The following is a 26,566-nucleotide window of genomic DNA, read 5'->3' as shown; positions in this document are numbered from 1 at the left end:
GACGGTCCCAACCCCAGCACTGGAGCAATGAGCAGGGCCGGTGACCCATGGGAGTGAGGCCCGAGGTGTGGTGTGGTGCGAGAAGGACACAGGGATACTCACTCCCTCCTGGTTACACCCCTGCCTGCTCCATCCCAAAGGGCACCTCCGGGTGCTTGTAGCTCAGCAGGACGTCCGTGATACACGTCGAGGGGTAGCAGGAGGTGTTGAGGTGCTGGCTGCCGTCGCCCAGGTTCGCGTGCTCCTGACCTATCAAACTCTCCCCGCATTCTGGAAGGGCAAAGAGGTGACTCAGCACCCGTGGCTGTGACTCAGCTCCCCGAGGAGCTGCCCAGGCCCCCTCCCGTGCTCACCCTCGCCGTCCCTGTCGCGCAGCTGCTGGCTGGCCATCAGCGACGACTGGCTGAGCACGGCGTCCGACATCCGGGCTGAGCTGAGGGCTTTCCCTGCCATCAAACTCATCCCAGGCAAGTTATCCAGCTGCACCTGTGGGGACGGCAGGAAACACTCAGGGGAGCTCAGGATCCTGCTGTTCCCCACCTGCCCATGGACAGGGTGCCCAGGGAGCTTCTGCAAACCTTCAGCAAGGGTTGGGAAAGACAAGAACTGCATCAGGCAGTGCAGCCTGTCCCTTCAACAGGAGGATGGACTGAATGGTCCAAATGCCTCTGAACTAACAGAATCACACCACAGCTGCACAGCTGGGGCGGTGGGACATCAGGAGATCATCCAGCACAAACCCCTGCCAAGGCAGGCACACCTGGAACAGGTGACAGAGAAACACATCTGGCTGGTTTTGGGATGTTTCCAGAGAGGGAGACTCCAGGCCCTACCCTGGGCAGCTGTTACAGTGCTCTGCCACCCTCCATGGAAACTTCTTACTAATGCTGAGGTGGAACTTGTTGTGTTTTAGTTTCTGGCCATTGCTCCTCGTCCTGTCACTGGGCTCCACTGAACCAGTGAAGCTGACATTCTCACCTACAGCAGAAGGGAGCTGTAGCAAAGCCCACATCCAGATTTGGGCAGGACTCTTCCCAGCACCCCAAACCCCACAGGGCACAGAGCACTGAGGTCTGGGCTACCATGACCAGCTCCTTCACTGCAGTGCTGGACCCACAGCTGGCTGGCTGTGTCTGCAGAGCCCTGTGTGGCCACAGGCAGGCCAGGCTGTTTCAGAGGAGGGACCTGGCAGGCAAAGGCACCTACGTAGGCATCATCACTGTTCTGGATGGTGTGATGTCTCTGCAGGGTGCGGGGCCGCGGGTGCTCGCTGGACGAGGGGCGCACGGGGAAGCCCAGGCCGTTGTGGTCAGGCACCTGCATGGCTTGGCCAGGGGAGCTCCTGTCCATGCAGTTCCCTACGATGGACTCTTGAAAACCAGACAGGACAGAAAAAGGACAGGTTAGTACAAGGAACTTGCAGCCACCTGGCAGAACTGAGATGTGATGCCACACACCAACGCTCCTTGCTGGCAGAGCAAGGACAGGACCCCTGGCTGCTCCAGGTAGAGTGGTGCAGCACCACTGCCCCCACTTGCACTCACACTGGCCTCTCCCTCCAGCATCAGTAACCCAAAACATCCCAATGCTAGCTGCCTTCCATCAGGTCTACAAAAGCAGCCTAAGGCTGCAGGCACTGGGGCAGGAGCACAGGAACCAGACCCTTTCTCACTTCTGCCTTTCTCTCAAGCCTGAGCTCGACCCCCACATTGTTACACAAGAGCTGGGGGAGCCTCCAACACGGGATGTTCCAGCAGGGCCCCTTGGCAATTGTAAGCAACATAATCCTGCTGAAAGAGCTGGCCAGGATCTTCACTTTTATCAGATGACTTCTCCCTGCCCTCCCACAATCTGGCTGCGGGAGCACACGAGTGCTCTGCCTGGCAAAGTCCATCTGCACTGCAAGCTCTTGTGACTGAGGGCAAAGGCCACATTCCTATCAGGCAAAGCCTCTCATCATCAAGTACATGATGTTTTGGATAAAGTCCTGAGCCATGGAGGAGCCTGCCATCGGGGCTGAGCTCGCTGAGTGCAGACCCTGCTGAGCACAAATGCCCGAGCGCTGGGGAGCTGCCCCGAGGTGACACAGCTGCAGGTACACCCCTCACAAAGCCAGAGCCTTCCCAGGGCTTTGGCCAGTGGGAGTGATGTGCTGCTGTGCTGGGACCCTGCACGGCCCAGCTGGCACTACAACTGCCACAAAACTGCTCCCCAAAGAGATCTCATCGAATCCTAGAACATCCCCACGTGGACCCACAAGGATCATACCTGACCTGCACAGAGCAGTCCCAAAATCTGTCCACAGATTAAACAGAATTCAAGTGAGACCCCATCCCGTGTGGTCCTCATGCTGCTCACAGGCAGCACATGGACAGAGCATGGCAGAGCATGGGCAGCACACTGCTCCCCGTGCCATTCCTCCATCAGGAATGTGGCATTCCTGTCCCAGGGCAGGCAGAGATGCAGCCTCCCCCTTCCTTTGCACAACGTGGGGTTACGTGCGGTTAACAGTCAGCTTTCCCGGAAAAGCGGGAAGGAAAACATGAGGTAACAGATGTTAGCGGATCAGTGCCACCCACACACTGCCTGGGATGATGCTCCAACTGTGGGAACAGTGGTTGGGGCCAGCAGCCTGCTGCTCCAGCTCCACAAACAGCCCGGCCCAGCCCCTGTGCTGCGGGTGACGAGTTCCCTCAGCCTGGAAGAGCCAGGACCCAAAACCATCTGCTTCCCAATGCCAGCACTTCACCTCTGGGGATGCTGCTCTGCACCAAGGGACAGACACCCCGGATTTGCACCCCCAGCCCTGCAGAGGAGAGCCTTTCATCCCCACATCCTTTGTGTCACCGTGGCATGTGACGCTGGCACGGCGCTGCCGCCAGCCCGGCTCCCTCCGCCCAGGTTTCCCATGGGCAGCACTCCCAGCCCTGGGACGGCCACGCTGGAGCAGAACTGGAGCAGGGCCGTTCACAGGCAGCTCAGTCACATCCCAAACAGATCTGGTCAGCTCTCAAGGTCCCCGGCTGCCATCCCTGGCAGCTGCTGCACAGACATCCAGAGCGTTGTGATCAGCGTTGGCACGCGCCCTTGGAAGCACAGACACTCCCCAGCCACAGGGAAACTGCACTCTGCTCCAGGGAAAACCCATCTGGGGAGCTGAGGTGGGGAGGGAAGATACCCCTCAAACTGCACCCTCATTACACAGTCTAGGGAAAAGAGTGGGAAAGCCCAGGGATAAGGATTTGGTGTAGGTGAATAGTGGGAAAACTGAGCGATGTAGGCTTTGGTGTAGGTCAAAACCAGGAAAGCCCAGGGGTGTAGGATTTGCTGTAGGAAAGGGTACCTGGGAAGCTCTGAGGGGACTCTGCCAGGACCCAAGGCAGCGAAGGCCTGAGTCCAAGTGGGTTATGGAAGCCATAGGGAAAACGGTACAAGCAGTTGCATCCCAGGACATAGTTTACTACAAACGGCCTTGTCAGAAGGGCTGACACAAGCCTATTTGTAAACATCTATTTGCTTTTACTCATTTACAAGGCCCTGCAGTCTAAAGTCCTTCTCCTTTGTGTACCCAGTCCTTGCACCAGCAGTGCGGGGGCTGAGATTTGGCTTCTGACTTCAGCAGACCTCACTGTCCATCTAACAGGCTTCAGTGGCAAGATTCAGACTCATGATTTCATCCCAAACACCCCTCCAGAGCTTCCAATCTCCACTGAGCCTGGGGCGATTCCCCCCACTCCAAGCACAGCAGGGAAGTGGAGCTCTGAGAGCAAAGAGAATTCAGAATTTAGGAGGATTTCAGCACAGCCCAGCCTTGTCCCTGCCCCCCGCCCACGCTCTGGGGGGTCAGGGCTTGGCAGCCCCACTCGGCCCTCTGAGCCAGCCTATTCCAGCCCGGTACTTTCCCAACAAACCCGTGCTGTGTCCCTGAACAAAGCTGGGCCTCCTGTGCCCTGGACACAGCTCCTCCGCAACAGGGCCCCGAGTGCCAAGGGCAAGCTGGTGGCTCCAGCCCAGCACCCCGAGTCCTGCAGGGAATACTGATCTGCCCACTCAGCCTCTCCTCAAAGCCCTCTTAGCAAGGGGCTCAGAGGGTGTTTTTCCTGCAGAGGAGCCTGTAATTACAGCTCAGGCAGGAATTCTCTGACAGCCCAGAGCTGCCAGAGCACCCACCGAGGAGCAAAGGTGCAGCCGCTTCCAAGGAGCAGGAAAGGTCTTCAGATCCTAATGGCAACTTTAAACTCACTCTCCCCAGAATCCACCCTTCCCAGTTCAAGCAGGGATAGAGTCTTGTGGCTGCTGCTGCTTCCCAAAGTGCCAGAGAGACTGCAAGGCTGCTGGAGCCACAGCACACTGACCAACACTTACTGTCTGTGTTTGTGGGAGCTTTAGCAGTGCCTGGCTTGAGGGTCTGTGCTTAAGAGCAGCAATAAATGGCTGCACTGCCACAGCTGGGGTGTGCTGGCAGCTGAGCTGTTCCCATCCTGTGTTTACAGGGGATGGGGAACATCACCAACAAGAATAAATCTGTGGCCACCAAGCAGCACCCCTGAAAAGATGGCACCAAGCTGGGCCCTGGTCTTTACCTGCCTGCAGAAGTAGGTCAAATTCCCAAGGGAAGCAGCCCACGGGGCTCCTTCCTTATTCAACCCTTTTTATTACAGAGGCTGTGCCTGCAATTTACTTCAGGCCACAAAAGCCAGAAAGAATCTCGGTAATTCTGTGCTATGCAGACTATGTCAGGAAACCCTTGGCGTGCCGGGTGGGACGGCGTCCTGGGCAGGAAGGGGAGCGGCTGGCACTGACAGACAGCTGGCCTGCATTGACAGACAGCTGGCCTGCACGGGCAGCAGGGAGCCTTACCTCTGCTGGGCACCTTATTCCTGAATCCGGGCGCGGGCTGATGCCTGTACTGGTGCGTTGCCAGCTCCTGCGCAGGATTAGCAGTTCCTAGCAAAGATTCGGGGTCCCCCTGCCCTCCTGCGTTTACAAGCAGAGGGCTCTCGTGGCAACCTTTGGTCAATGTGTTTGAACTCTTACTGTCAGGAAAGCTGTCCCTGTTTCCCTCGCAGGCGCAGTCCTCCTCCATGCTCTCCGAGTGGAACAGGGCTGGCTGGTGTCCGTATCCCTGCGGCGGTGGCACGGAGGCAGGGACCTGCTGGATACATTCTTGCGCCCTGATTTTTAAGAGATGTTGGGGGCTGTTCTGGGGGTGGTACGTGTCAGCACTCTGATAAGGCAAAGACAACGACTGGCGCTCCGAGAGGTTCTGTCCCACGCTGGTGCCCATATTCCCAGCATCCCCTTGACTCATATGCCTGAACAACTCTTGGTACTCTTGCTGCTGCTGCTGCTGCTGCCGCCGTTTGATGAGCTGTGCAAATTCTGCCTGGGGCAGCCGCATGTCCGTGTGCCCCGTGAGCGAGTGCCGGGGGGAAAGCAGTCCCTGGAGGATGTGCGGTACCTGCTGGTGTCGGCTGTAGTCGGGCGGGGTCGGGGACAACAGTGCCTGCTGTAGTGCCGATGCCGTGTAGTGCTGCTGCTGCTGATGTGCGTTCGGGGGGAAACTGGGGTACTGCTCAAGCTGTGGGACCTTCAGAGCCTGCTGGGCTGCAGGGAACCCCACCCCTCCCGGCGGGCTGTAGTTGCTGGGGGAAACGCGGGGCTGCTCCGGGAACAGGTGGGGGTGTAAGTGCACCTGGTCGTAGTTGGCGGGGGGATACCTGTTCACGTTCAGACTGCAAGGACAAGGAAAAGGACAGGTGACCGCACTGCTCCGCGGGAGCCAGAGCTGCTCCTGCACCGGAGGGGCTTCCCCAGCACGTGGCACGGCAGCCCTGGCCCAGCTGGAGCCCTGGAGCAAGCACAGGGCAGAGTGGCGAGGACAGCATGTCTCACGTTGCCAGTCCCTGCTGCCCGCAGCGCTGCCCCGAGCCCCGGCGGGCAGGAGGGACCCTCACCTGTGCGACTCGGCGCTGTCGGCGCTCAGCTGCTTGGACAGCTGCCGGTGGCCGTAGCTCAGGGAGGCCATCAGGTTGGCGCGGTGCTGCATCTGGATCTGGCTGGCGCTGGGGCTCAGGGACATCCCCCGCGCGTGGGACGCCAGGCCCTGCCCGCCCACGGAGGCCCCGGGCAGGAGGCTGCTGCCCACCATGTCCCCCGGCTCCTGCACCTGGATGGTGACCTGCTGGGCCTGCGACTGCTGCTGCTGCAGGGCCAGGCACGTCAGCCCCATGGCCGGGGGAGGGGAACAGTTACCCGACTGCGGGAAGATTGTGTTGTGGGATGGCATCCCTTGGAACTGGGACTGGGAGGCAGCACCTGCAAGGAACAAAGACACTCAGCACCCCTGCGAGCCCAGGGCGAGGCTTGGGAGCGAGATCTGCTCTGTTCCCCAAAGTGCTGGGCAGGGCTCGGATTAACCTGGCCTAGTGGAAGGTGTCCCTGCCCGTAGCAGGGGGCTGGAGAAGGATGATCTTTAAGGTCCCTTCCAACCCAAACCAGGCTATGATGCTGTGATTCATTCCATGACTCCGGGCCAGGCTGAGAGCCCAGTACGTGTCCATATGGGTGTTCTGTCATGCTGTGCCAGCGTGCAAAGGTCACAGCCAGAGCCCCTTGCACCAAAACAGAAACTCTGCGGAGCTGACAGGGATTTGCATAAACCTGAGAATATCAGCCCTTCCTCCCCACCCCCGGGAGAGATAAGTAGGGATCTTGTGACAAGGAACCTGACAGCACATTCCAGCTGGCAGCTTCTCGCGAGCTCTCGATAGCAGCAGCCCTTGCTGCCAGATGGAGAATCTTTTACATCATCAGCAAACTGTGCAGGGCCTGGGCTGGGGGGGAACGGAGCCCTGGCAACCCCAGGCTGCTTCTGCAGGGTTTGATGGGATCCCATGGCCCTGCCCAGCTCCCAGAACTGCTTACCATGGGGCTGGAGCACGCTGCTGCTCACGGGGGGTGGGCTGCTGTTGGGTTGCCTGAAGAGATGATTGCTGGGGTGGTTTGGGGGCGGGCTGGATGGCTGGATCCGTAACCTACGCAGGGAAACAAGCACCTTCTCACCAGGCCTGCTCCTTGTCAAGATGCCGTCTCAACTGTGAGAACTGATGCCAAACACTGCGTGTCTTGTTCAAAATAAACACCATAGAGCCCTTGCTGGGGATCCCAAGGTCTCTGCAGCTTGGCTTCTCTTCTGAGAGCCACCTCCCTTGTCCAAGTCACACAGGGAGTGAGCATGACCTGGTGGTTACTACAGAAACCTGGGGACAAGGACACTGCAGGCTCACCTCCTGAGTCACTGCACCTGGTGAGACATCCTGCTCTCATTTCCCGTAACTCAGCCTCCCTCACCCACAAGTCAGGGTGCTGAGGGCAAGGAGGCTGAGCTCACCGAGGGCCTGGCAAGGTGTGAGACACCCAGGGAAGTATGAGAAGAGTTTTGAGCCACTCAAAAGGCAGGACTGTCAATCCTCTGCTCAAAGCAGGTCTGTGCCTTTGAATCAGATTTCTCTGATTCTAAAGTCCTTCTGAGAGAATCCAACCCAGAGGACCAGGCACATTCACCTGGGAACTGGCACTGTCATTCTGACTCCATAAACCTCCAACTCAGCCTGGCCTCTCCTGAGTGTGTCAGCTCATCCCTGGGCTTCAGGAAGAGTCAAACCCAGAGCTGTCCTAACGCCATTTCTTTACCTCTGGAGCTGGTGAGTGAGCAGAGCTGGCTGGTTTTCACATGGAGCTTGCAAGGGTGGAGATGGCTGGGGAGGCCGGATACAGTCCTGAACCAGGCACCACAAGAAAACAAGAAGTGTTTGCAGTCAATGTCTCAGTCAGTAAATTTAGAAACACTGCTGGGTGAAGCAGGACATATCCAGATTCACTGAGTGTCAGTCCCTGACTGCAGCCCTGGCTGCCACAGCTACCACAGCAGCTGTGCAAACATCTCTGCTGAACTCCTTCAGCCTTCCTGCTACAGCAAGCCCAGCAGAAGCCCCTCCCTCAATCCCCCCGGGACCTGCTCACGAGTTGTGTCTGCAGCAACACAGGAAAACAGAGCTAGGCCTTCAGCAGCTCTGGCTCGGGCTGCACTACCTGAATCTGCTGATGAAGGATCTGGTGGTGCTGCTCCTGCTGGTACAACATGTGCTGCTGCTGCGTCTTCTCCAGCGTCCGCTCGTCCATGTGCCCGCCGTACATCTTCTGGAGCTGCTCACACTCCTGCAAGGAATCCAGCACGTCCCAAAAATGACCTTCTGGTGCACAGCAGCCTGCTGTGTGTGGGATGGCACGCTCTGCAGCCCACCCCTCGGAGAAAAGCTGGCAAAGCAAGCCTAATCCATTCCCTCTGACAGAATCAGGTGTGCAGGGACGTGGCAAAAAGCCAGGAAAGCAACGGGCGCACGTGACACTGAGCTGGCACTGCTGTGTTCCCTTAATGCAGGCAGCAAGCTCTGGAAACCACACTTCAAGGTGAGGAGAGCATCTCATTTGTGCTGTGCTGCAAGGGGAAAGGCCTGTCCTGGGGCCAAATCCTGCTCCAGCCATTGGCAAGTTGTGCCTGGCTATGCAGGGAATATCCCACAATACACTCAGGAGCTGCCCTTTCCCAAGGAACAGCTGGAACAGCCCCAAACTTCTGCCAGAAGAAATGTGGGAGAGCAGGAGCTGCCATCTGACAGTGCTGGTGGGACAGGCAGGACACCCACGGGTGACCACAGCATGATGGTGCTCCCCAGAAAAGAGGGGGCAGGAATCCCCCCCAGGTGCCCAACTGCAGGTGAACAGCTCACACATCCAGAGGACACTCGGGGTTTGCTGCAGTCACACAGGGCAGGAACAAACCCTGCACAGTCCCCAGGGTGTCCCTCAGCCTTCCATGTAAAGATTCCTCTTTTGCTTCCTGAAGCAGCAAGACCGAGGCAGTAAGAATTCCTTGTGGAGGCTGTTTTGAGGACCCCCAGCCCCCTCTCACCTGCTGAAGCTGTTTGATGCTGCTGTTATTGCCCATCTTCTCCAGGTGGGCTTTGAAAGCCTGGATGCTGGCAGCCCCGTCGGAGAAGCGCCGCACCGGGGAGAAGCGCTCGGTGGGGAGGTGCAGAGTGTTGGAGTCCTTGTAAATAGAACTGAACACAGGGGGAAGGGGGTTAGAGATGTGACACCAGCCAAAACACAAACTGCAGCACAGGCTTTCCATTTCCACCAGCCTCCCAGCTGCCTGGGTGCTCCACACTGGGCAGTCAGAGTGGGCACACCTGAACCAAGCCGTGCCCAAGGCGCCTCAAGCACTTCCCCTTCACAATGAGGTTTCTTTGCCATCAGAGGGAGCCAAATTTTTTTCAGGAGCTGTTTTCTCCCGAAGTTGGGGCTCCCCATTATCACTCTGTTCCTGCCCTGCCATTAGGTGCCATCTATGTTATCAGGAGCAGAGATAACCTGGCAGACACTCAGCACAACGTGCCTCACAACAAGCAACTGGGGCTCTGCCTGCCCTCACGGCTTCCAGGCAAGTGCTATCTGTGGAACCTGATTTCTCTGCAAATCATAGGATCACAGAATGGTTTGGGCTGGGAGGGACATCTTCCACTAGCCCAGGCTGCTCCAAGTCCTGTCCAACCTGGCCTTGGACACCTCCAGGGATGGGGCAGCCACAGCTTCTCTGGGCACCCTGTGCCAGGGCCTCCCCACCCTCCCAGGGAGGATTTTCTCCCATCACTAAAGGATTTCTTTTGTAAAGATTCTGCAGATGCCATCTCCAGAACCCAGCAAGCAGCATTTAATGCACAGGCTCCAGCAGCAGCCTTTGTGTGCGAGAAGGTCATGGAGACGTGGTCTTACAGCACCTCTGACACCAAACCCAGCAGGAGCCCGCCTGGCTGCAGCTGGAGTGGTCCTGAGCTCCAGAGGTCACTCTGAGGGCCTGCCCCAGGCTCCCCTTGTCACAAGGTGACTGATGCTGGACCCCTTCCAGCAGGCTGGGCTCCGTTTTGTCCCTGTCTCTGCCTTGGGAGGACACAGTTCAGCTTCCTTCCAAGGAAAGAGTTGTGCTCCTGCCTTTTGAAGCCATGCCATCCATCATCCTGATCCATTTGTTCTCCTGTTGCACTGATGGAAAGCAGAAGCTACAGATAAAATCATGCTGAGTTTTTGAAACCCGTGTGGGCAAGGCAGAACAGCTGCACTTCCCTGTACAGCTGGACTTCAATTCTGCTTTCAGACATTTAAGTGACAAGTAAGACACATAAGATGGCTTAAAATAGGTTAAGGGCTAAAATAAAACTCACCTGCCATTCAATAATGTGGTTTATTTACACAATGACTGCTAATTTCTGTGCCAGGTATGTAATGAACTCACTGTGGAACACTGTGTTTAGCCCATGGTCAGATGAAATTTCCGTGATTTCACAGGAAAAACACAGAACAGGCTCACAGCACGTTACAACACCAAGAGTGGAACGAGCAGATACCACCCTGCTCATGATGCAACAGCTTCAGGACTCCAGAGCCAAGAGCCAGAGGTGATACCAACATTATTTACAGGGTAAGTGTGTTCAAAGTCTTGTAAAAATTCCGTTCCTGCTGTGCGTGAGGGACTTGGCTTACCTTTAGGATTTGCAGCAATCCTGAAAGCAGGACACAGCACATTCTGTTTTGCAAGCTGCACTCCTCTTCCTATCAAGCTGTGGCCCTAGAAATGTTTCCCCTCTGCTCTTCCCATCCCCCAGGCACCACTGAAGAGTAACTTGAGGGCACAGAGGTGCTTATCTTGGTTTTCCAGCTCCAGCGTGGCACTAGCACTGTCTCAGTCTGAGCAGAGTTCACCTGTCCCTGCTGAGCTCATCAGTGCTCAGCTCAGCGGGTCTCTGGCTCCAATAAAAAGGGCTTTGTCAAGCCTGCCACTGTGAGCTGCCTGAGGGGCTGAACAGCAGCACCAGCCTGGCCTGGCAGCCACTGCTCCCCAAGAGGCAGCAAACCCCAGTGTGCGGCTGGTTTGCTCCTAGCACTGAGGTGTCAGTGCACCTTCAAGCATTTTTTAGGAGGTTTTTTTGTTGTTGTTAAGAGGAATTTAAGCTTCTGTGGCATTAGCATCTCCGTTGGCTGCTGTGACAAGAGTTCTGTCACATTAACACCTCATCAGGACTGTCCCTCCCACACATCCTGAGTGTGTTTAGATCTAATCCAAAAGTTCCCTCTTTCCCAGACACTGTGATTGTTTTTTCTCCTTCCCCAACCAGATTCCTTTTCTCACATCATTCCCATCAAGGGTTCAGGTGAGAAATGAAATTACTCTCAAGGAGCTTTGCACAGAGACTTTGCAGTCAGAACACACAACTCTGGTGCAGAACAGTGAGGGTTTTAAGCTCTGCTGTGGATGACTCTTGGTGCAATATTTGCCTGCATTTGCCTCCAAAAATGTTCTGTAGCAAATGTGCTACCTTGATGCCTACCATTACACAGGGAAAAGCTTTCCTCTAAAAAAAACCAGCTTATGCCCAATATTTCTGTGATGGCAGCCATTCCAGCAAATCACATCCAGCCACAAAAGCGGGACTGGAGAGAAGAGCCAGCTGGTTCCTGCTGGTCCCTGCAGGCAGGGGATCAGACACCCTCTGCTCCGTGGGTCTGCTCTTTGTCCCTGCTCCTCCTCCTCCTCCTCCTCACCCCTCCCTGCCAGCGGGATGTCCTCAGTGCTCCGTTCCAGGGCCACCTGGGCAGGCTCCTGGCGCAAGCTGCCCGGCCGGCCGGTGCCGTTACTCACCGGTGCTGGTCGGGTCCCAGGTGTGGAGCCCAAGCCCGGGGTCGGAAGGACTGCTGTCCTAGCTGCCTCTGCAAGTCTGGAGGGATTTCAGCTGTAGGGTTGGTCATGGCCAGAGTGTGCCTTTTTGACCTATTTGCCAAGTATCTGCAACAAGCAGGAGCACATTTTATAAGAGACTGATGGGAGTACTCCGAAAACAGGGAGTGTTAGATAACCCAGAGAACTCGGGAAGGAAGAAGCTTGTGCAGTGCTCAGAGCACGGCACGGACATGCTGCCCATGCCGGTCACAGCACTGGCTCCCCAGCTTTGGGGACAAGTGGAGTAGCAGCTGCTGGTGCTCCACTGCCAGCCTTGCAAGGAAAGAGGAGCCGTTTGCTCTTCCCAGCAGGAAAGCCACGTTTCACCGCAAGGGGAATGCTGGTATGTCCCTTTGGGAATACCCAGCTGCCCTCAGCGGGCATTCAGTGCACCAGAGCAGGTCTGCCCCTCTGTCCCAGCCCGGGCAGCCAGGGCAGAGATAACCCAGCAGAGCTGGGCACAGAGCAGAGCTGCTGCTCCTGCCCGGCAGCCCTGGCTCCTCAGAGCCACCCTGGGCCACCCCGGCTCCGGCCACCAGCAGTGGCCACCGCGTCCCAGCAGGGGAAGGGTGCGAGGGGCACCGCAGGCTGCCGGGGAGCAGGAGGAAGGGCTGGGCTGAGGCAGGGCTGTGCCAGCCCGGTCCAAGTGCGCCATCTAGTCCCTGCTCAAAGTCGGGAATGGCCCGGGATGCGCAGGGAACGGGAACCGAGCAGCAAGAGGGTTCCTCCCTCTGGAGCCACCAGCACCAGGGCTGGGCTTGCCTCTCACACCTGAGCAGGGGGGCAACAGCTTAAACAAAGCCCGCTGTGCACTGGAAAAGAGCTGCAGGTCTCCTGCAAAGCCCCCAAAGACCGGGGAGGAGGAACTCGGAGTCTCTGCTCCAACAAGGATGTGAGGAAGGGCCAGGCAGTGCTGAGAGCTGCTGCCTGCCTGCTGCTCCTGGCCCAGCGGAGCCCAGGGCAGTGGAGCTGGCAGAGAGGGGCTGAAGCCCCTGCCCAGGGCTGGCACTGCACCAGGCTGTGCCCGCTCAAGGCCACTGGGATGAGCTGAACCCTTTGTGCCCTGTGAACCAGCAGCGAGGCAGCTCCGGTAACCAGGCCAGGCACCACTCGGGCAGTGACACCTGCAAACCCTCACCTCTGCTCTTCTACCCAGCTACTGCCCCCGGGAAGCAGAAAGAGCAGCAAGCAACACAGACTTGCCCAAACCCAGCCTCTCTTTGCTGCTGAAGCCACTTAAGCAGAAGCAGCAGGTTAACAGTGCCGTGGTGCCCCGCCAAAGCCCGTGCCATTAGCTGTTTAAGAATCATTTGATGTAGACAGGGAAAGGTTCCCAAAGAGCTTTACTGTTGTGGTTTGCTAAGATCATTTTATTTCAGCCCTCCAGGGAACAATCCAATCACGAGCTCTAACAGCGTTTCGGGTGGAAGAAAGTTTCCCAAAGCTCAAAGGAGATGTGACTGCTCCCTGGAACAGAGAGAAGACTGTGCTCTGCTTTCAAGGTCAGATTAAGGAGGGCAAAAGCTGCTCACTGCTGGCTGCAAACAGAGTATTTGGGGCAGTGTCCTGAGAAGCTAAATATTTGCATCTGTCCCCGATGTTAATGCTATTTACCCTTCTCCTCTGATGACTACTGACATGTCGCAACACAAGGGGGTGGAGAACAAGTTAACACACAACCTGGATGGTGCTTTTTCAAGGCCATCTGGTGGAAGAAGAACATGTGCTGTGAAAGAACTAAGGGCAGCACAGTCGAGAGCAGTGAAGTGACCTCTGAGTCCAAGGGGACTTGGTTTTCAGTGGGATCTGAACATTTCAGTGCCTTGCAAAACACTGCACAGGGGTTTCAAAATGTTTCCAGCTGAGCTAATGCTTTAAAGGCTCAGCTGAAACCTTCAGGATTAGAATAGTGAAAATCTGCCCAGGTAAGATGTCCAGGCATCCCCTTGCCAAGAACGAGATTTATCATGTTTGCACAGCCAAGAAGACCACCTGCTGTTTGAGGTGCTGTCAGAGGACATTACTGGCCCTACATTAGAACTGCTAATGCCTGTTCAAGCTATTCCTGAGGCTACAAGTAGACCTTCCAGGCTGAGGTATGCAAAGGGAGCCTCAGTGCACAGCCTGTCACTGCTCACACCCACTGTTCCTTGGGAGCACTGAGAGGAGCACAGCTGGCCAAGGCTCTGGAGCATGATCTGCACCCACCCCAGTGTCACCCTGCCTGCAGCAACCCCCAGCCTTGTGAGCCCCTGAGGAGCCACTCCCTTACCCAGGTGATGACCTGTACAAAGGGGGATCCAGAAAGCTCTTCCAGTTTGAGGTAAGAAGCAGGAGCACCCACCACACGTAGTGCCCAGCTGGTTAGCAGAGAGGAAACTATGCAAAAGCTCCTAAGAAAATGTTAGCAAGGCCATGGTTAGTGTGTTCATGGACTGAGAAAGTACAAGCACATTCTACCCACTTCCTACAATGTGTTTAGAGCAGACACAGAGAACAGAAGTTCCCAGCCTGAGAGCTAATAATGCTTCCCTTATTGGAGCAGACTATTTTAAGGCCTGATGCTAAAATTAGCAGCTAGAGATACCCGTAATTCCAGCAAGCTCACTTTGTTTGAGGCATCAGAGTTGGATGTTTACTGCATGTCTTGATACAAAAGCTGCTGCACTGGCACCCAAGGCCACAGAGGAGATTGTGCCACCTCCAGCACCCAGCAGGGAGGGGAATCCCTCGGCACTCACTTGGCAGGTTAGTGTGGATCGCATGCTGGTGCACACTAAGCAAAGGAATTTAGCAGTTCCAAGAGTTTCTGGAGAACCTACTGCTCAATCAGCTACCCGTCTCAGGGGAATCCAGCTTTGCAAGCACCCACTAGTGCCAGAGGAGCAACTGCCTACAGTAATCAACACCCAGAGGAACAGGAGAAGTGTTGAGCCGTCGCTGTAAAATCAATAGTGGTGCCCTGAAGAGGTGGCTGTGTTTGAATCAGCTCTGGAACAGCCCAAGGTGAGCCTTGTGGAGATAGGAAGGGCAAATGTTAACAGTGGGAGTTACCTCTGCACAGCTTCCTGGTCCGGCTCCCCATCGGAGCTCTCCTCGTCCACAGGGGTGACAGCTGGCACGGCCTGTGGAGAGACAAGCCATGGCTCAGGAGGACACCCAGCACAGTCCCCTCCACACAGGGGACACCTGATCTTCCCAAACAAGCTTCCACAGGGGTGTGTGCTGGCTCCTCTGCAGCACCAAGGAAACCTGGCCAAGAAGCCCTTCCAACATTCCTTCCCCAGTCCAAGTGCCTGGGCAGGGCTGCTGCTGCTTGGGGAATTCATTGATACAGATGCACCCAGAGAGCGAGAACACGCCCGAGATGGACACTTGGGTTTTCTCCATGGGATCAGCAAAGGACAAAAGCAACCATTAAAAAGTGCACAAACACCATCAGTTCCTGAGGGGAGCACACAGCCCCACCTGGCTCCTCCAGGAGAGCACGGCAGTGCTGCAAGGGGAGCAGGAGAACCCTGGCCAGCGAGCAGCCACATCCCTGCAGCACCAGGCCTGCCGTGCCCTGGGCACAGCCACCTCTGCCTGCGGGAGGGGACATTGTGAAGCTCTGTGCTACTCACTGGCGTCATGGTGACGAGCGGCGAGGGGCCCCGGGGCCGCTTGAGCAGCTGCTGCGCGTGCAGCTGGATGTTGGCCCCGCCGTCGGACGCGCGCCGGCCCAGCGGGCCCATCCCGTTCAGCAGCTGCAGCGTGGGGGGCTGCAGCAGGGACTGCTCCTGCAACACACACACAGCACCGTCACCCACCCCGGCAGAGCCCCAGGGCACACAGCAGGAGGAGACAAGCCTTCTGGGCTTCAGGGATGTCACCAGCCATCTGAGGGGTGTGGGGCAGGGACAGACAGTGGCAGTGGATGAGCAGGGTTAAACTCTGCAGCTCCCTGCACGCTGCTTTAGCTGCCAGGCAGGCTGCAACCTGCAGCTCAAAGCCAGGCAGCACTGTCCTGTTTCTCCCCAGCCCATTTATTAATTTCATATTGAACTGCTCTTTCATTCTTCGGCTTTTTCACAGAATCACAGAGTGGTTTGGGTTGGAATGGACCTTAAAGATCAGCTCATTCCAACCCCATCCATGGGCAGGGACACCTTTCACTATCCCAGGTTGCTCCATCCAGCCTGGCCTTGAACACTTCCAGGGATGGGGTATCTGCAGCTTTTCTGGGCAACCTGTTCCAGTGCCTCACCACTCTCACAGTAAAGAATAATTTCTTAATATTTGATCTAAACCTACTTCAGGGAACCAATTGGAATCATACATAAAGAGAGTAATTCTTGAGGCTTATGCAGTCCAAGGAGTGACAAACAGAGGGAGCACAAACACCCTCCCACCGGGCAGGGCTCAGAGCACAGCAGGGATCATGGGCAGTACCTTGTACTCCAGCTGCCCCGTGGGCTGCAGGTTCTGCCTGGGCAGCACATTGTGCATGAAGTTCACATTCGGGGTCACCTGCAGGAAGGGAGCCTGAGGAGTGACACGGGGGAAGCCAGGCAGGAGCTTCTGCAGGTCTTCCATGACTTCCGTCCTGCACAATCACATTTGGAGAGGGGAATTAGCTGTGATGTGAGGAAAGCCCTCACAGACCCAGTACACCCAGCTTCCCTTCACAAAAAGCTTCTTACTGCACTGGAAAATGGTCACACAGAGCAGCCAAGCCACTCTCTGGTTTTATTTGTCCTTTTTTCCCCCTCCATGTTGAGATTTGGCAGAATTAGCTCTTGGGCATTAACCTCAATGGCATTTATCACAGAAACTTCACCTTGGACATGACAGCAGTGCAGCTCAGGTGAGACACCTGCCTTGACCAAAGCACAGCTTACCCAGAGCTGATCAGGAAGGGCAGGAGGAAAGTACCTCATCCCCATCTAAAATACTGACCAAGCTGTGCAGGGGGACTGGCCCTGTTTAAAGGAACACCCAGAAGAACCAAAGTCACATGCTGGAGTGAATGTGCAGGCTGGAGTGCAGTACTCACCGTGGGTCAGCTACTCCCACTGTGTGCCTCCTCATGGAGAGGTAGCGGACCAGAGCCTCAGGGGATGGCTCCTCCCCTTCATCACTGTCCAAGTTCATTGTTCCATCAGTCTGGGCAGCACAAACATGGGAGATGTTGAAATGCAATATGAGGATCAAAGGAAAGGCTTCAATGTGAGCCAGAAAAAGAGCTTTGCAAGGGTCATGGGGATGTGTCTCACCTCCACAATTTGGTTCTCAGGGTTGATGAGCTGGACTTGGGGCACATTGATGTTCATGGTGTTGCCTGTCTGTTCTGCCTGCTGAGTGGAGAGATCAGGGTCAGAAAACACAAACACAGCATTGCTTTACAAACACTGATGGATTAACACCAGCCCTAAGCACCTGGAACGGGGAGGTGACCCTGGAGCCAGTGAAGAGCTGTTTATTCTCAAGAGGTTGCCTCTTTTACCCCCCTTCCTTCTGTTCAGGCAGGGTCAGCATCTCTTCTGCTTCCCTTATGGCCTGGCCTCTCCCAAAGCAAGTGCTCACTGCTCCATCAGCAGCACAAGGTGGGGGGGGAAGCACCACACAGCAGCCCTGGGCTGGGAACTCCCTCAGTTCCTTCCCCTCTGTCACTAAGCGAGCAGGAGACTGTCTGAAGGATGTTCAGCCAATGCACAAACTGTTCCTAAGCTCGGGATTAGGGCACCCTAAGCACCAAATTCTCAGACAATGAACGTTTGGACACTCCAGCCGGGGTGCGGACACCCACGAGCAAGTCTGAGTTTAGCAGGTGAGGGACTGGCTGGCCTCGCAGGGCTGGAGGAACACTGGCAGAGGGGATGCACCTGGATGCTGGCCGAGGTGGGGAAGGTGACGGTGCGCGGGATGCTGGGCGAGGGGGCGATGCGCAGGTTCTTGTGCCGCTTGAGGCGGTCGCAGAGCAGGCTGTAGATCGCGCTGTAGTGATCGTACGCGTCGGCTCGCAGCGACTGCAAGGCACAGCAGAGCGGTCACCCCCTCTCGGGCAGTGATAAAGTACATTTTATACTGTGTGGGGCTGCTCAGCTGCCACCAAACACAGCCCTTTATCAGCCAGAGGAGCAGGCAGGACACGGCAGGCCTCACCTGCACCGTGCGCTCCTTGTCCAGCCCCATGTCCGCCATGGCCAGCAGCACGTCCTCGTTCAGCGGCTCCAGCTGCCTCTCGGTCTTCAGGTGCTGACACTCTGCTATCAGCTGTGAGGGCACAGGCACACAGTCAGAGCTGACATTCCCAAAGGCACACTGATGAGTCACAGCGCTCCCAAGAGCCCAAGCACCGGGCTCTGGCTGCAGCTGGCGTGAGGTCTGATGGCAACTGATCCGAAATCCACTGCCCCAAGCTCCCAGTGCCACAGAGGAAGATAAAAAACGTACATAGATAAGGAATGATGTGGAAAGCAAGCCCAGAAGACAGAGAAAAGGGAAAGGCCACGCCTGGGAATGAGTGTTCCCAAAGAGCAGAACCAACGCTGCAGCACCACGTGCCCAGAGCCCATCTGAGTCACTGAGCAGACCCTGCTCGCTGCTGCTCACCCTGTCAAACTCTGCATCAGCCTCCCCCAGCTTCATCCACTTGTGTTTGCAGATCTGCTCCATGGAGAGCCTCTTGCTCGGGTCCAGCACCAGCATGTGGCGGATCAGGTGTTCACACTCTGCCAGGGAAGAGAGGCCGGGTCACTCGTGGGAGGGACACAGCTGCTGCAGCGTTCCCTTTCCAAGCTGTCCCTCCCCATCCTGATATGAGTGGCTTTTGGAGGTTGAGAGCAAAGGACCCTCAGGATGTTCTCCACTCCACAGCTGTGCCATCATATTACACCTGTGCTGTCACCAAGAGGGATTGCTGAGGTTCTCCTGTTTAGGCTGGGATCTAAGCTTGCTTTGAAAGCTCCATATTTTAGCAGAATATTCTGCATGGAGTGCAGAATAAGACAGCAAGCAAGGAAGTCTTCAGCTGGGAAACTCCATGCAAAATTGTACCTTAACCTGACAGCAGGCAACCAAGTACCTCCACATGACTCTTTGTTAAGCTGATTTTAAATGAAAACTAATCACTCTTTTCACCCCCAAGATTTATTATCAAAGTGGTTTTGCAGCAGCAGGACACAAATGCTCCTCTCTGACGGGGCCGTTGCTGGGAGCTCATGCCCCACAATGCTGTAAAACGCTGAACCTGAGGGAGGTGCAGTGAAAAGCCCCTTACCTGTGGACATGAAGAAGGGGATGCGGAACTTGCCGCTGAGCACCCGCGCGCGCAGGTTCTGCAGCGTGCTCCCGTCGAAGGGCAGCGCCCCGCACACCAGCACGTACAGCACCACGCCGAGGCTCTGCACCAAACAAAGCCCGTCAGCAAGGCCAAACACAATGAAAATCCATCTCTGGGCAAGGCACGCTTCTGGCACCTCCCCACGGGGAAAATACGGGATGGAGTAGCCAGAATGCAACTCTGGAAGTGTTTCTTTGGAAAACGCTTTTTGCTGTGTCAGGGCTTTGCTCCAAAACATGTACTGAGCACTCCGGAAACAAAGCCAAACAAACACAGCAAAAATCAGATCAAAGTCAGAGAAAAAGAGGCTCATCACATACCCAAATATCAACCTTTGGCCCATCGTACTCCTTGCCTTCAAAGAGCTCTGGGGCAGCATAGGGAGGACTCCCACACCAGGTTTTAAGGAGCTGGCCAGGGGTGAAGATGTTGCTGAACCCAAAATCTGAAAGAACAAAGAGAACCGATGAGAGGAATGTGATTCACTCCAACTGTCCTGAACAAATGGTATTTCAGTAACCTGCTGAGTCTGGTAAGGTCACGTACCATCCTGTAATGGGTAACTGGTACACAGACACTGGAAATGGAATTACTGAGGTTAGAAAAGACCTCCACAGCCACTGAGTCCAACCTGTGCCTGATCCCCACCTTGTCACCAGCCCAGAGCACAGAGTACCATGTCCAGTCTTTCCCTGGACACCTCCAGGGGTGGTGACTCCAAATCTCCTCAGTGCCCCGAGCTCTGGGTAGTGCCAGCAAAGACAAAGTGAAAGGGAAAAAGAATGGGAATTCTGATTTTTCCAGAAAGCACTACAGGGTTATGGTGGGCAGCTCTACCAACAGAGTCAAATCCTTCACCAAGAGCAAATAACAAATCCTGAAACACAAAGGTCTTCACCTCGTAGGCAGCCAACCATCAGCTTATGTGGGCACTAATGGCATTCTCTGTTAATTAATCGGCCTCCCCCTGGCTCACAGCTGGGACCTGCACTGCAAAGGGCAAGGAAACAAGTCTGGATCCAAGAGAAGGGAGCTGGTTCTTGTTAAACAAAAGAAGTTTCCTTCATTTTTTTCTTCTCAATTGAACTGAAGCAATCACAGTCACAGAGAGGAGTTCTGAGGTGTCCATATGTTTTTTCTAACACATTCAAGATTACCAAATAATTACCAATTAATTACCAGTTCAACACCGAATTCCAAGTGAGGATCACCAGTGATGCCACCAGCTCTGTGCCAGAGGCAGGCAAATCCCACCAGCACTCCCCAGAATGCACTGTCTGGTGAGTCTGGGCTCCCTCTTGCTGCTCTCCTTATAGGATTTTCCATGACCTAATTTCAGGTGACTTCTCTCCTCCTTTGCACAGCATCTGCAGAACCCAGCAGCCCACCTGGCACTGCTCCTGCCAGCTCAGCTCCAGGGGGCACAGCCAAATTCCTTCTCCCTGTCCCTTTGCAGGGAGGAAATTCTCACTGTGGAGATGATTTATGCATGTGGAGAATACCTAACGCAGCCTGTTCCTGTGGAAACACCTGGAGTACACACCAGGCTGCTCCAAGCCCACCTCCAAACAGAGCAGAGATGGTAAATGTTCTTTAAAGGCGCTGTGCAATCAAAACAAGGCACTTACACGCCTGTTGGGTTTTTACTGTTGGCAGTGAAGCCATCTAAACCTCCAGTCAGCCTTTGGAGGACAATTCCAGGGAAACAGCACACAGCTGCACAATTGTCTTTTCTACCTCTGCAAGCTTTTGAGCTGCTGTCTCACGTTCAAAGCAGGATGTGTAACAAGTGCCTGAGTTACGGCCACTGGAGCCAGCAATAAACGCTGCAGCACTGGATGTATTTCCCAACACACAGCATTTGTATCAGGCTTAGACATAAACTCCTTATGACTGTGGAATTTTGGCACTTCCCATATATTGAGCAAGTCATCCTAGTTTAGTTACTTTTATTTGTCTTTGCAAGTACACCAGCAGGCCTTGGGGAACCACCTGGATTTTCCAAGGAGTGCAGAGCCGGGAGCAGCTCCAGCCCTGCTCAGGTGAGAGGCCCGAGGTGCTCCCCACTCTGCTGCACAGGTCACAGCGAGTGTCAGCAGCAGGGGCAGGGCTGTGCCATTCCAGGGCTGTGCCATTCCAGGTCCGTGCCATTCCAGGGCTGTGCCATGCCAGCTGGCAGCACCGCAGCCTCGGAACAGACACGCAACAGCTGCCTCCTGCCCCCCCTCTGCTTCCTGCAGATTGGTCAGCTGGGAAACTTCACCCCTTCCCCATCGTGCTGAAATTCATCCAGGGATTCACAGCTCTTCTGGACAGGGAGAGGGGTGGGGAGAAGGGGAAATGCAGAGTCTGTCCTTAGGGAACGGGGCCAGCGGGTCCCAGAGCTGTGTGCTCAGCCCGTGGCTGCCCCAGCTCGGGGTGAAACCTCTGCCTGGGCAGGGATGCTGCTGTGCCCAGCCCCTCCTGGGCTCGGGGCAGGCAGGCTGCTGGGCTCTGCAGGGAGCTGGAGCCAGCAGATCCTGCACAGGGACACTGCTCCCAGGCTGGAAACGGCTTCCAGATCCCACCTGCGCTGCGGGACTGAGGTCAAGGCTGGGGAAAACAGCAGGGCTTTAAAAACCCAAAGAAAGTTCACGGGAGGACTTGAAAACCCCGGAGCAACTAAGCACAAAATCTAAACCAAACAAAAACACAAATTACAACTTAAATAAACTTTCTTAAAATCTATGGCCAAGGAGATGCATAAATCCAAATCCTCAGGGAGCAATCAGGCCACATTCCACAAACAGATGCAGAGGGAAAGAGGCATTTTTGCGCAGCAAGGTGAGCCACCATGATGTGATACAGGGAAAATATTTAAAACAAACATCTCTGCTACAAAACAGTGGGTCCAGTCCCTCAAGTTTCCTTGGAGCTGAGCTCAGGGAGTGGCTTCAGTCTCTGCCCAAGAGGGATTTCACCCTCAGGAGGGGAAGGAGCAGCTGACTCCTGCAGACGAATGCAAAGCGATGCATAGATCAGATTCCTCTCTGAAACCATCCCCGGCAAGGCCGGGCTGTTTAGCAATCATCAACTCCTGGCTGAACTCTCGGGCTGGGAGCACAGGGAGCGCAGTGCCAGCAGCTACTGACTCAGCCTCTGAGAAGGTACACTGGAGAAAAAGCATCCATGGGAAAAATGAGAGCGAGGGTCACGGCGCTGGGATCTCGCTGCTTACGGAAAAAGAGCGAGGCAGCAATCAATCAATCAATCAATCAATCAAAACCCAGCCCAAAGAGTGCCCACCAGTGAGAGCAGCAGCACTGCCCACCCCGGGACCTGGCACCTGCTGAATGCCAGGCAAGGGATTTAGAGCTGCAAATGGGTGTCAGGCAGAAAGTGCCAGAAAATCTGCACTGATCAGAGTCTGAAAAGCTCCAAAGTTTGTGTTAGACACAGTTCATGGGTTTGGCCCAATAAGTGAAGCTCAGCTGGTTCTTCACCAGTGTAACTGGTGTGTGCATTTCTGTAGCATTTCTCCTGGGAGGTCTGTTGTGAAGCAGATCTGTTGCTATCACTTTTATTTTTTTTTTTCTCTTGAAACAATGGAAGAACTGGTGTCAAATTGTAACTGATGAGTTATAGGGAGAAAACTTAATACTTGGAAAATCCTATATCATAAATCAGCTTTTCCAGGCTACTTTTCAAAGCACTACAGCATCTTCCTGCCAAGGCAAACACTGCCACCACCAGGGTGGGGACTATCTCCTGGAGTCATTCTGGGAGCACAGATTTGGAAGGAAAATAGTTTCCAACTCCCTTAGATAAAAAAAGGTTTCCACAATTTCCAGAGCTTCTCAGCCTGCTCATGTGGACATTTCTCCAGCAAATGCAGCTGAATTCCAGTTTCCACCTGGGTTGGTTTTTAACTTCTCGCTCTTTGCCAGGCACCCTCCCCCTCCACACACAGCACATTTTTTCTGTGAACACAAGATGGCCTCAAACCATTAGTGCAACCTTTGCATGGAACACCAGAAAGTGCTGCTCAGAGACCTCCCCAGCAGCTGTCCCTGAGCTCCACAGCCCCTCCACTCCTACTCCAAGGAGCTGCACTCCTGCTTCATCAGCGATGCCTCTGCCACTTATCTCCTGCTCCCAGAACAGTGAGGAGCAGGTTATCATCCCTGTGCCAAGGAGGACGTGGTTCACACTGTTAAGCACCAGAGGGAAGTCCATGAAGTCCATCTCTCCTTCCTATTCCTTCCCCACTCCCTCCTCACAGATGGAGTGTGAGGGAAGCATAAGAAATTGCTGATGATTTTACCACAAACTGAGTGTTGAGCTCTAATCTAACACCTCAGGATGGTACACGAGAGAACAGCAACAATGAGCTAGACTGTTTCCTTTCTTCAAGATGCGATCTAGACAGAGGAGCATTTCCCACGTCCCAGAAGTAACATTGCTCAGACTGAAGTTTTGTAGCCCTCAGCACTTAAAAAAAAAAAAAAAATCAAGTTACAAACCCTTGCAAAAGACAACAATCTCACCCAGGAAGTCTGCTGGGAGAGGGAGCAACCAAGTGCTCTCTGAAGACGCTCTGCTGTGCTCTAGGCTCTGGGAGAATTAAATGCTGAGTGCAAGATCTACCATTCCCAAAGCCCATGAAATGAGACGACCAGGGCAGGATGACAGAATATTCTCTGTTGGAAAGGACCCACGAGGATTGAGTCCAACTCTAAAGTGTTAAATCTCGTGGTTCAATTGGTCATAATCCCACCAAGCCCAGAGAAGTCAAGCCTAGTCAGGGCCCCCCAGAGATGAGCCAAGGCTCAGTCTCATGGTCAGTGGATCACAGACATGCAGCTGCGTTAGGTCAGGACAGAAATGCCCAGGCAAGAAGCTCTCTGGAAGGACAGTTAGTGACAAAAAAATCCCTGCAAAACTCTGGGAGCAAGCAGTGAGGGCCCCTGTGCTCAGCTGCTTCAGCTTCTCCCCCTGCAGGGAATAAACCCCCAAAGCACTGAGGCCACTCTGGCTCTGTCACAGCACATTGAGAATGATTCCAGGAGTGCAGTTTCCCCTCCACTGCTCCCCCATCCACCTTGTCATCCCTACTTTGCCATTCCTGCTCTCTCACCTAGCCTGACCTGCTCTGAAGAAGCCCCGAACCAGCAGCAGGACTCAGAACAAGGTCAGTTTTGTGATACTGTCTCACCCATCACCCAGAGGAGTGAACGCCGCAGTGTCTGCAGCCTGGGAAGCCAAACCTGCCTTTTTTTCCTTCTTCTTTTACTTTGTACTACTCGAAGGGAGGTATAAATCTCCTGGCTACAACCTGGCAGTTCCAGCTCTGGGCAGCAGGCCACACAGAAATCCAAAGCTTCCTTTAGCTGCACCGCGTTTCCTTCTCCCTGAATACCTGGAAGCAGCCAGTGCCTACATTTATTAACTCCTGAAAGCAGCTGCCTTCCTCCCACACCGCTCAGCTTAGCTCACCTGCTATTTTGATGTTCAGGTTTGCATCCAGGAGGAGATTTTCTGCCTTCAGATCCCTGTGGACTATGTTACGACAGTGACAGAAGTTGACAGCAGCCACGATCTGCTTGAACTTTCTCCGGGCCTCCTTCTCGGCCATGCGCCCGTGGGCCACGAGGTGATCTGTGAGGTGGAGGAGAACACAGGGTTATGGACACAGGGCCTTCTCCTGCTCGTGGAGAGAGCTGGGGAGGTGGGAGCAATGTGGGCACAGCGTGGTTCCCAGCTCCAGCAGCAGCCATGGAGGAGGCACAAGCAGGGACGGGCACAACCGGCCCTCGCCCAGGCTGGCTTTGCAATGGATGTTACATAGAGGACAGCTGAGGGATGCCTGGAAAATCAGAACAGTTTTGTACACAGGGGCAGAGGTTTTAAAATTGTTTTCTACATCAAAATAAAAATGAAGCTTTTCCAGCCTTTGCCCTCAGACAGACCCCAAGGCTGGTACCACATCACCTCGAGAGCTGCAGCCTCCTGTCCACGTGCCATCCTTCCTTCCCCCTGCTTTTTCACAGGAAACGTGTCTTTGGTCTAACTCCTGCTGGAACCAGCGAGCTCCCAGGTAGTCACAGCCACAAGCAGCTGCTCACCTCAGCTCTCCAGCCAGCACAGCCACCAGCAGCTGCAGGAGGGACTGAACATCCTCCCTCTCTGTGCATCGATGCAACAACATCCTTGCGAAATCCAAGAAAGCATTTCATTATAAAAATGGAGCTGGCCTCCACTACGGAAATCTGAGCACTCCCAAATATTTTGCTGAAAGCCTGTGCTCTCACTCAAAGGTAGTGTTTGTTGCCAGCTGGGCTTTCCTTGGAAGCCAGCACTGCACACACGGACAGGAAAAGCCTCTCCAAGAGATCACAAAGGCAGGCACACAGCAGTGACCCAGCTGAAGTTCAATCCACTTAAAACCTGGAAGCATCAGGCTCACAGAAGCCACTCGTCAACGTCCCACGAGTAGGGATGGACAGGCAGGAGACAGGCAGCAGAAAAGGCAGAGAAAGGAAATCTCACTTCAGGAGGTTGTAACTCCTTGGTTGGGCCAACAAGTTGGCCTCAAAACATCTCTGGCCAAAATTAGGCTGAAATGATTCACATCCTTCCCTAAACTCCATTAAACTGGGGGCTCAATACAAATATCTGTTCTTGAAAATAATAACAATAAATCACTTGTGCAGGTTTCTCATCGGGTGGTTGTGTTTTTCCCCAGTCACCCATTCATTAAAATACCTGTGACATAATCGACTAGCAGTAAATACTAATTACCAAGATCCATCAAAGCAGTTGTGCTGCTCCTGACTGCACAGCAACCTACTTCTGCCTTTGCCCACTCGTGTTGTGCAACAGACTCAAGGTGTTTTTCAAAGAACTTGTCAATTAACTCTTGTTCATCGGATAAACTTCGTAAGCAACTCTGAACCAGGGCTGGAGAAGGAAAACCATCACCAAGTCCAATCTGACCCTCAGCTTGCTCGCTGGGCAAAGCAAAGTCACCATCTCAAATTGCCCCCTAGTATTTCATTAAGGCATTTGCATGGTCATAAATTTGTGGCTCTAAGGAGACTGACAGCAGAGCACAGCAAGGGCTGCTCCAATTTAAGCCACTGATCAACAGGTAATAGCTCAGCTCCTAAACAAGGTCATTCACACCTTCTGCTGCACCGGGATTTGGGAGCCAGCCTGTCCATACAGCAAGTGCCCTTGAAACAAAGCACAAGGCTCCAATCTCTCAACAATTTCCGAAATATTTTAGCAATTCTGCAGGCAAGACAGCAAACCCAGCTACTGCAGCAGGTGTCTTTCTGCAAGGCTTTTCTAAGTGGATTTCTGCCCAAGTTCACCAGTCCTGGCACAGCCAGTGACACCCCCTGGGGCACTTGGGGCATCCCCTG

At 54.6% G+C, this 26,566-nt stretch overlaps 1 protein-coding gene across 4 annotated transcripts in view; it reads right to left on the bottom strand.

Moving 5' to 3' along the window:
* Positions 1-26,566, bottom strand: part of SIK3 (SIK family kinase 3) — a 69,285-nt gene that overhangs the window by 1,866 nt on the left and 40,853 nt on the right. The window contains exons 4-24 of one of the 4 annotated variants that reach the window (XM_059867277.1): positions 24,636-24,797; positions 19,481-19,605; positions 19,098-19,221; positions 18,431-18,549; positions 17,981-18,091; positions 17,701-17,844; positions 17,092-17,172; positions 16,872-16,981; positions 16,268-16,421; positions 15,460-15,615; positions 14,891-14,961; positions 11,759-11,902; positions 8,975-9,125; positions 8,095-8,220; positions 7,696-7,781; positions 6,928-7,037; positions 5,958-6,318; positions 4,861-5,735; positions 1,207-1,370; positions 354-486; positions 103-270 (exon numbers count right to left, since the gene is read on the bottom strand). In XM_059867277.1, coding sequence (XP_059723260.1) covers positions 113-270; positions 354-486; positions 1,207-1,370; positions 4,861-5,735; positions 5,958-6,318; positions 6,928-7,037; positions 7,696-7,781; positions 8,095-8,220; positions 8,975-9,125; positions 11,759-11,902; positions 14,891-14,961; positions 15,460-15,615; positions 16,268-16,421; positions 16,872-16,981; positions 17,092-17,172; positions 17,701-17,844; positions 17,981-18,091; positions 18,431-18,549; positions 19,098-19,221; positions 19,481-19,605; positions 24,636-24,797 — 3,665 coding nt within the window. In that variant the 3' untranslated portion in view covers positions 103-112. The remainder of the gene's footprint in view (positions 1-102; positions 271-353; positions 487-1,206; positions 1,371-4,860; positions 5,736-5,957; positions 6,319-6,927; positions 7,038-7,695; positions 7,782-8,094; positions 8,221-8,974; positions 9,126-11,758; positions 11,903-14,890; positions 14,962-15,459; positions 15,616-16,267; positions 16,422-16,871; positions 16,982-17,091; positions 17,173-17,700; positions 17,845-17,980; positions 18,092-18,430; positions 18,550-19,097; positions 19,222-19,480; positions 19,606-24,635; positions 24,798-26,566) is intronic. The other 3 variants (XM_059867278.1, XM_059867279.1, XM_059867280.1) reach the window with 3 other exon arrangements.

This window comes from Haemorhous mexicanus, chromosome 24, assembly GCF_027477595.1.
Source record: "Haemorhous mexicanus isolate bHaeMex1 chromosome 24, bHaeMex1.pri, whole genome shotgun sequence".
NCBI classification, from domain to species: domain Eukaryota; kingdom Metazoa; phylum Chordata; class Aves; order Passeriformes; family Fringillidae; genus Haemorhous; species Haemorhous mexicanus.
Note: the sequence above shows the minus strand (reverse complement) of the source record. Positions and strands in the feature narration are given on the sequence as shown.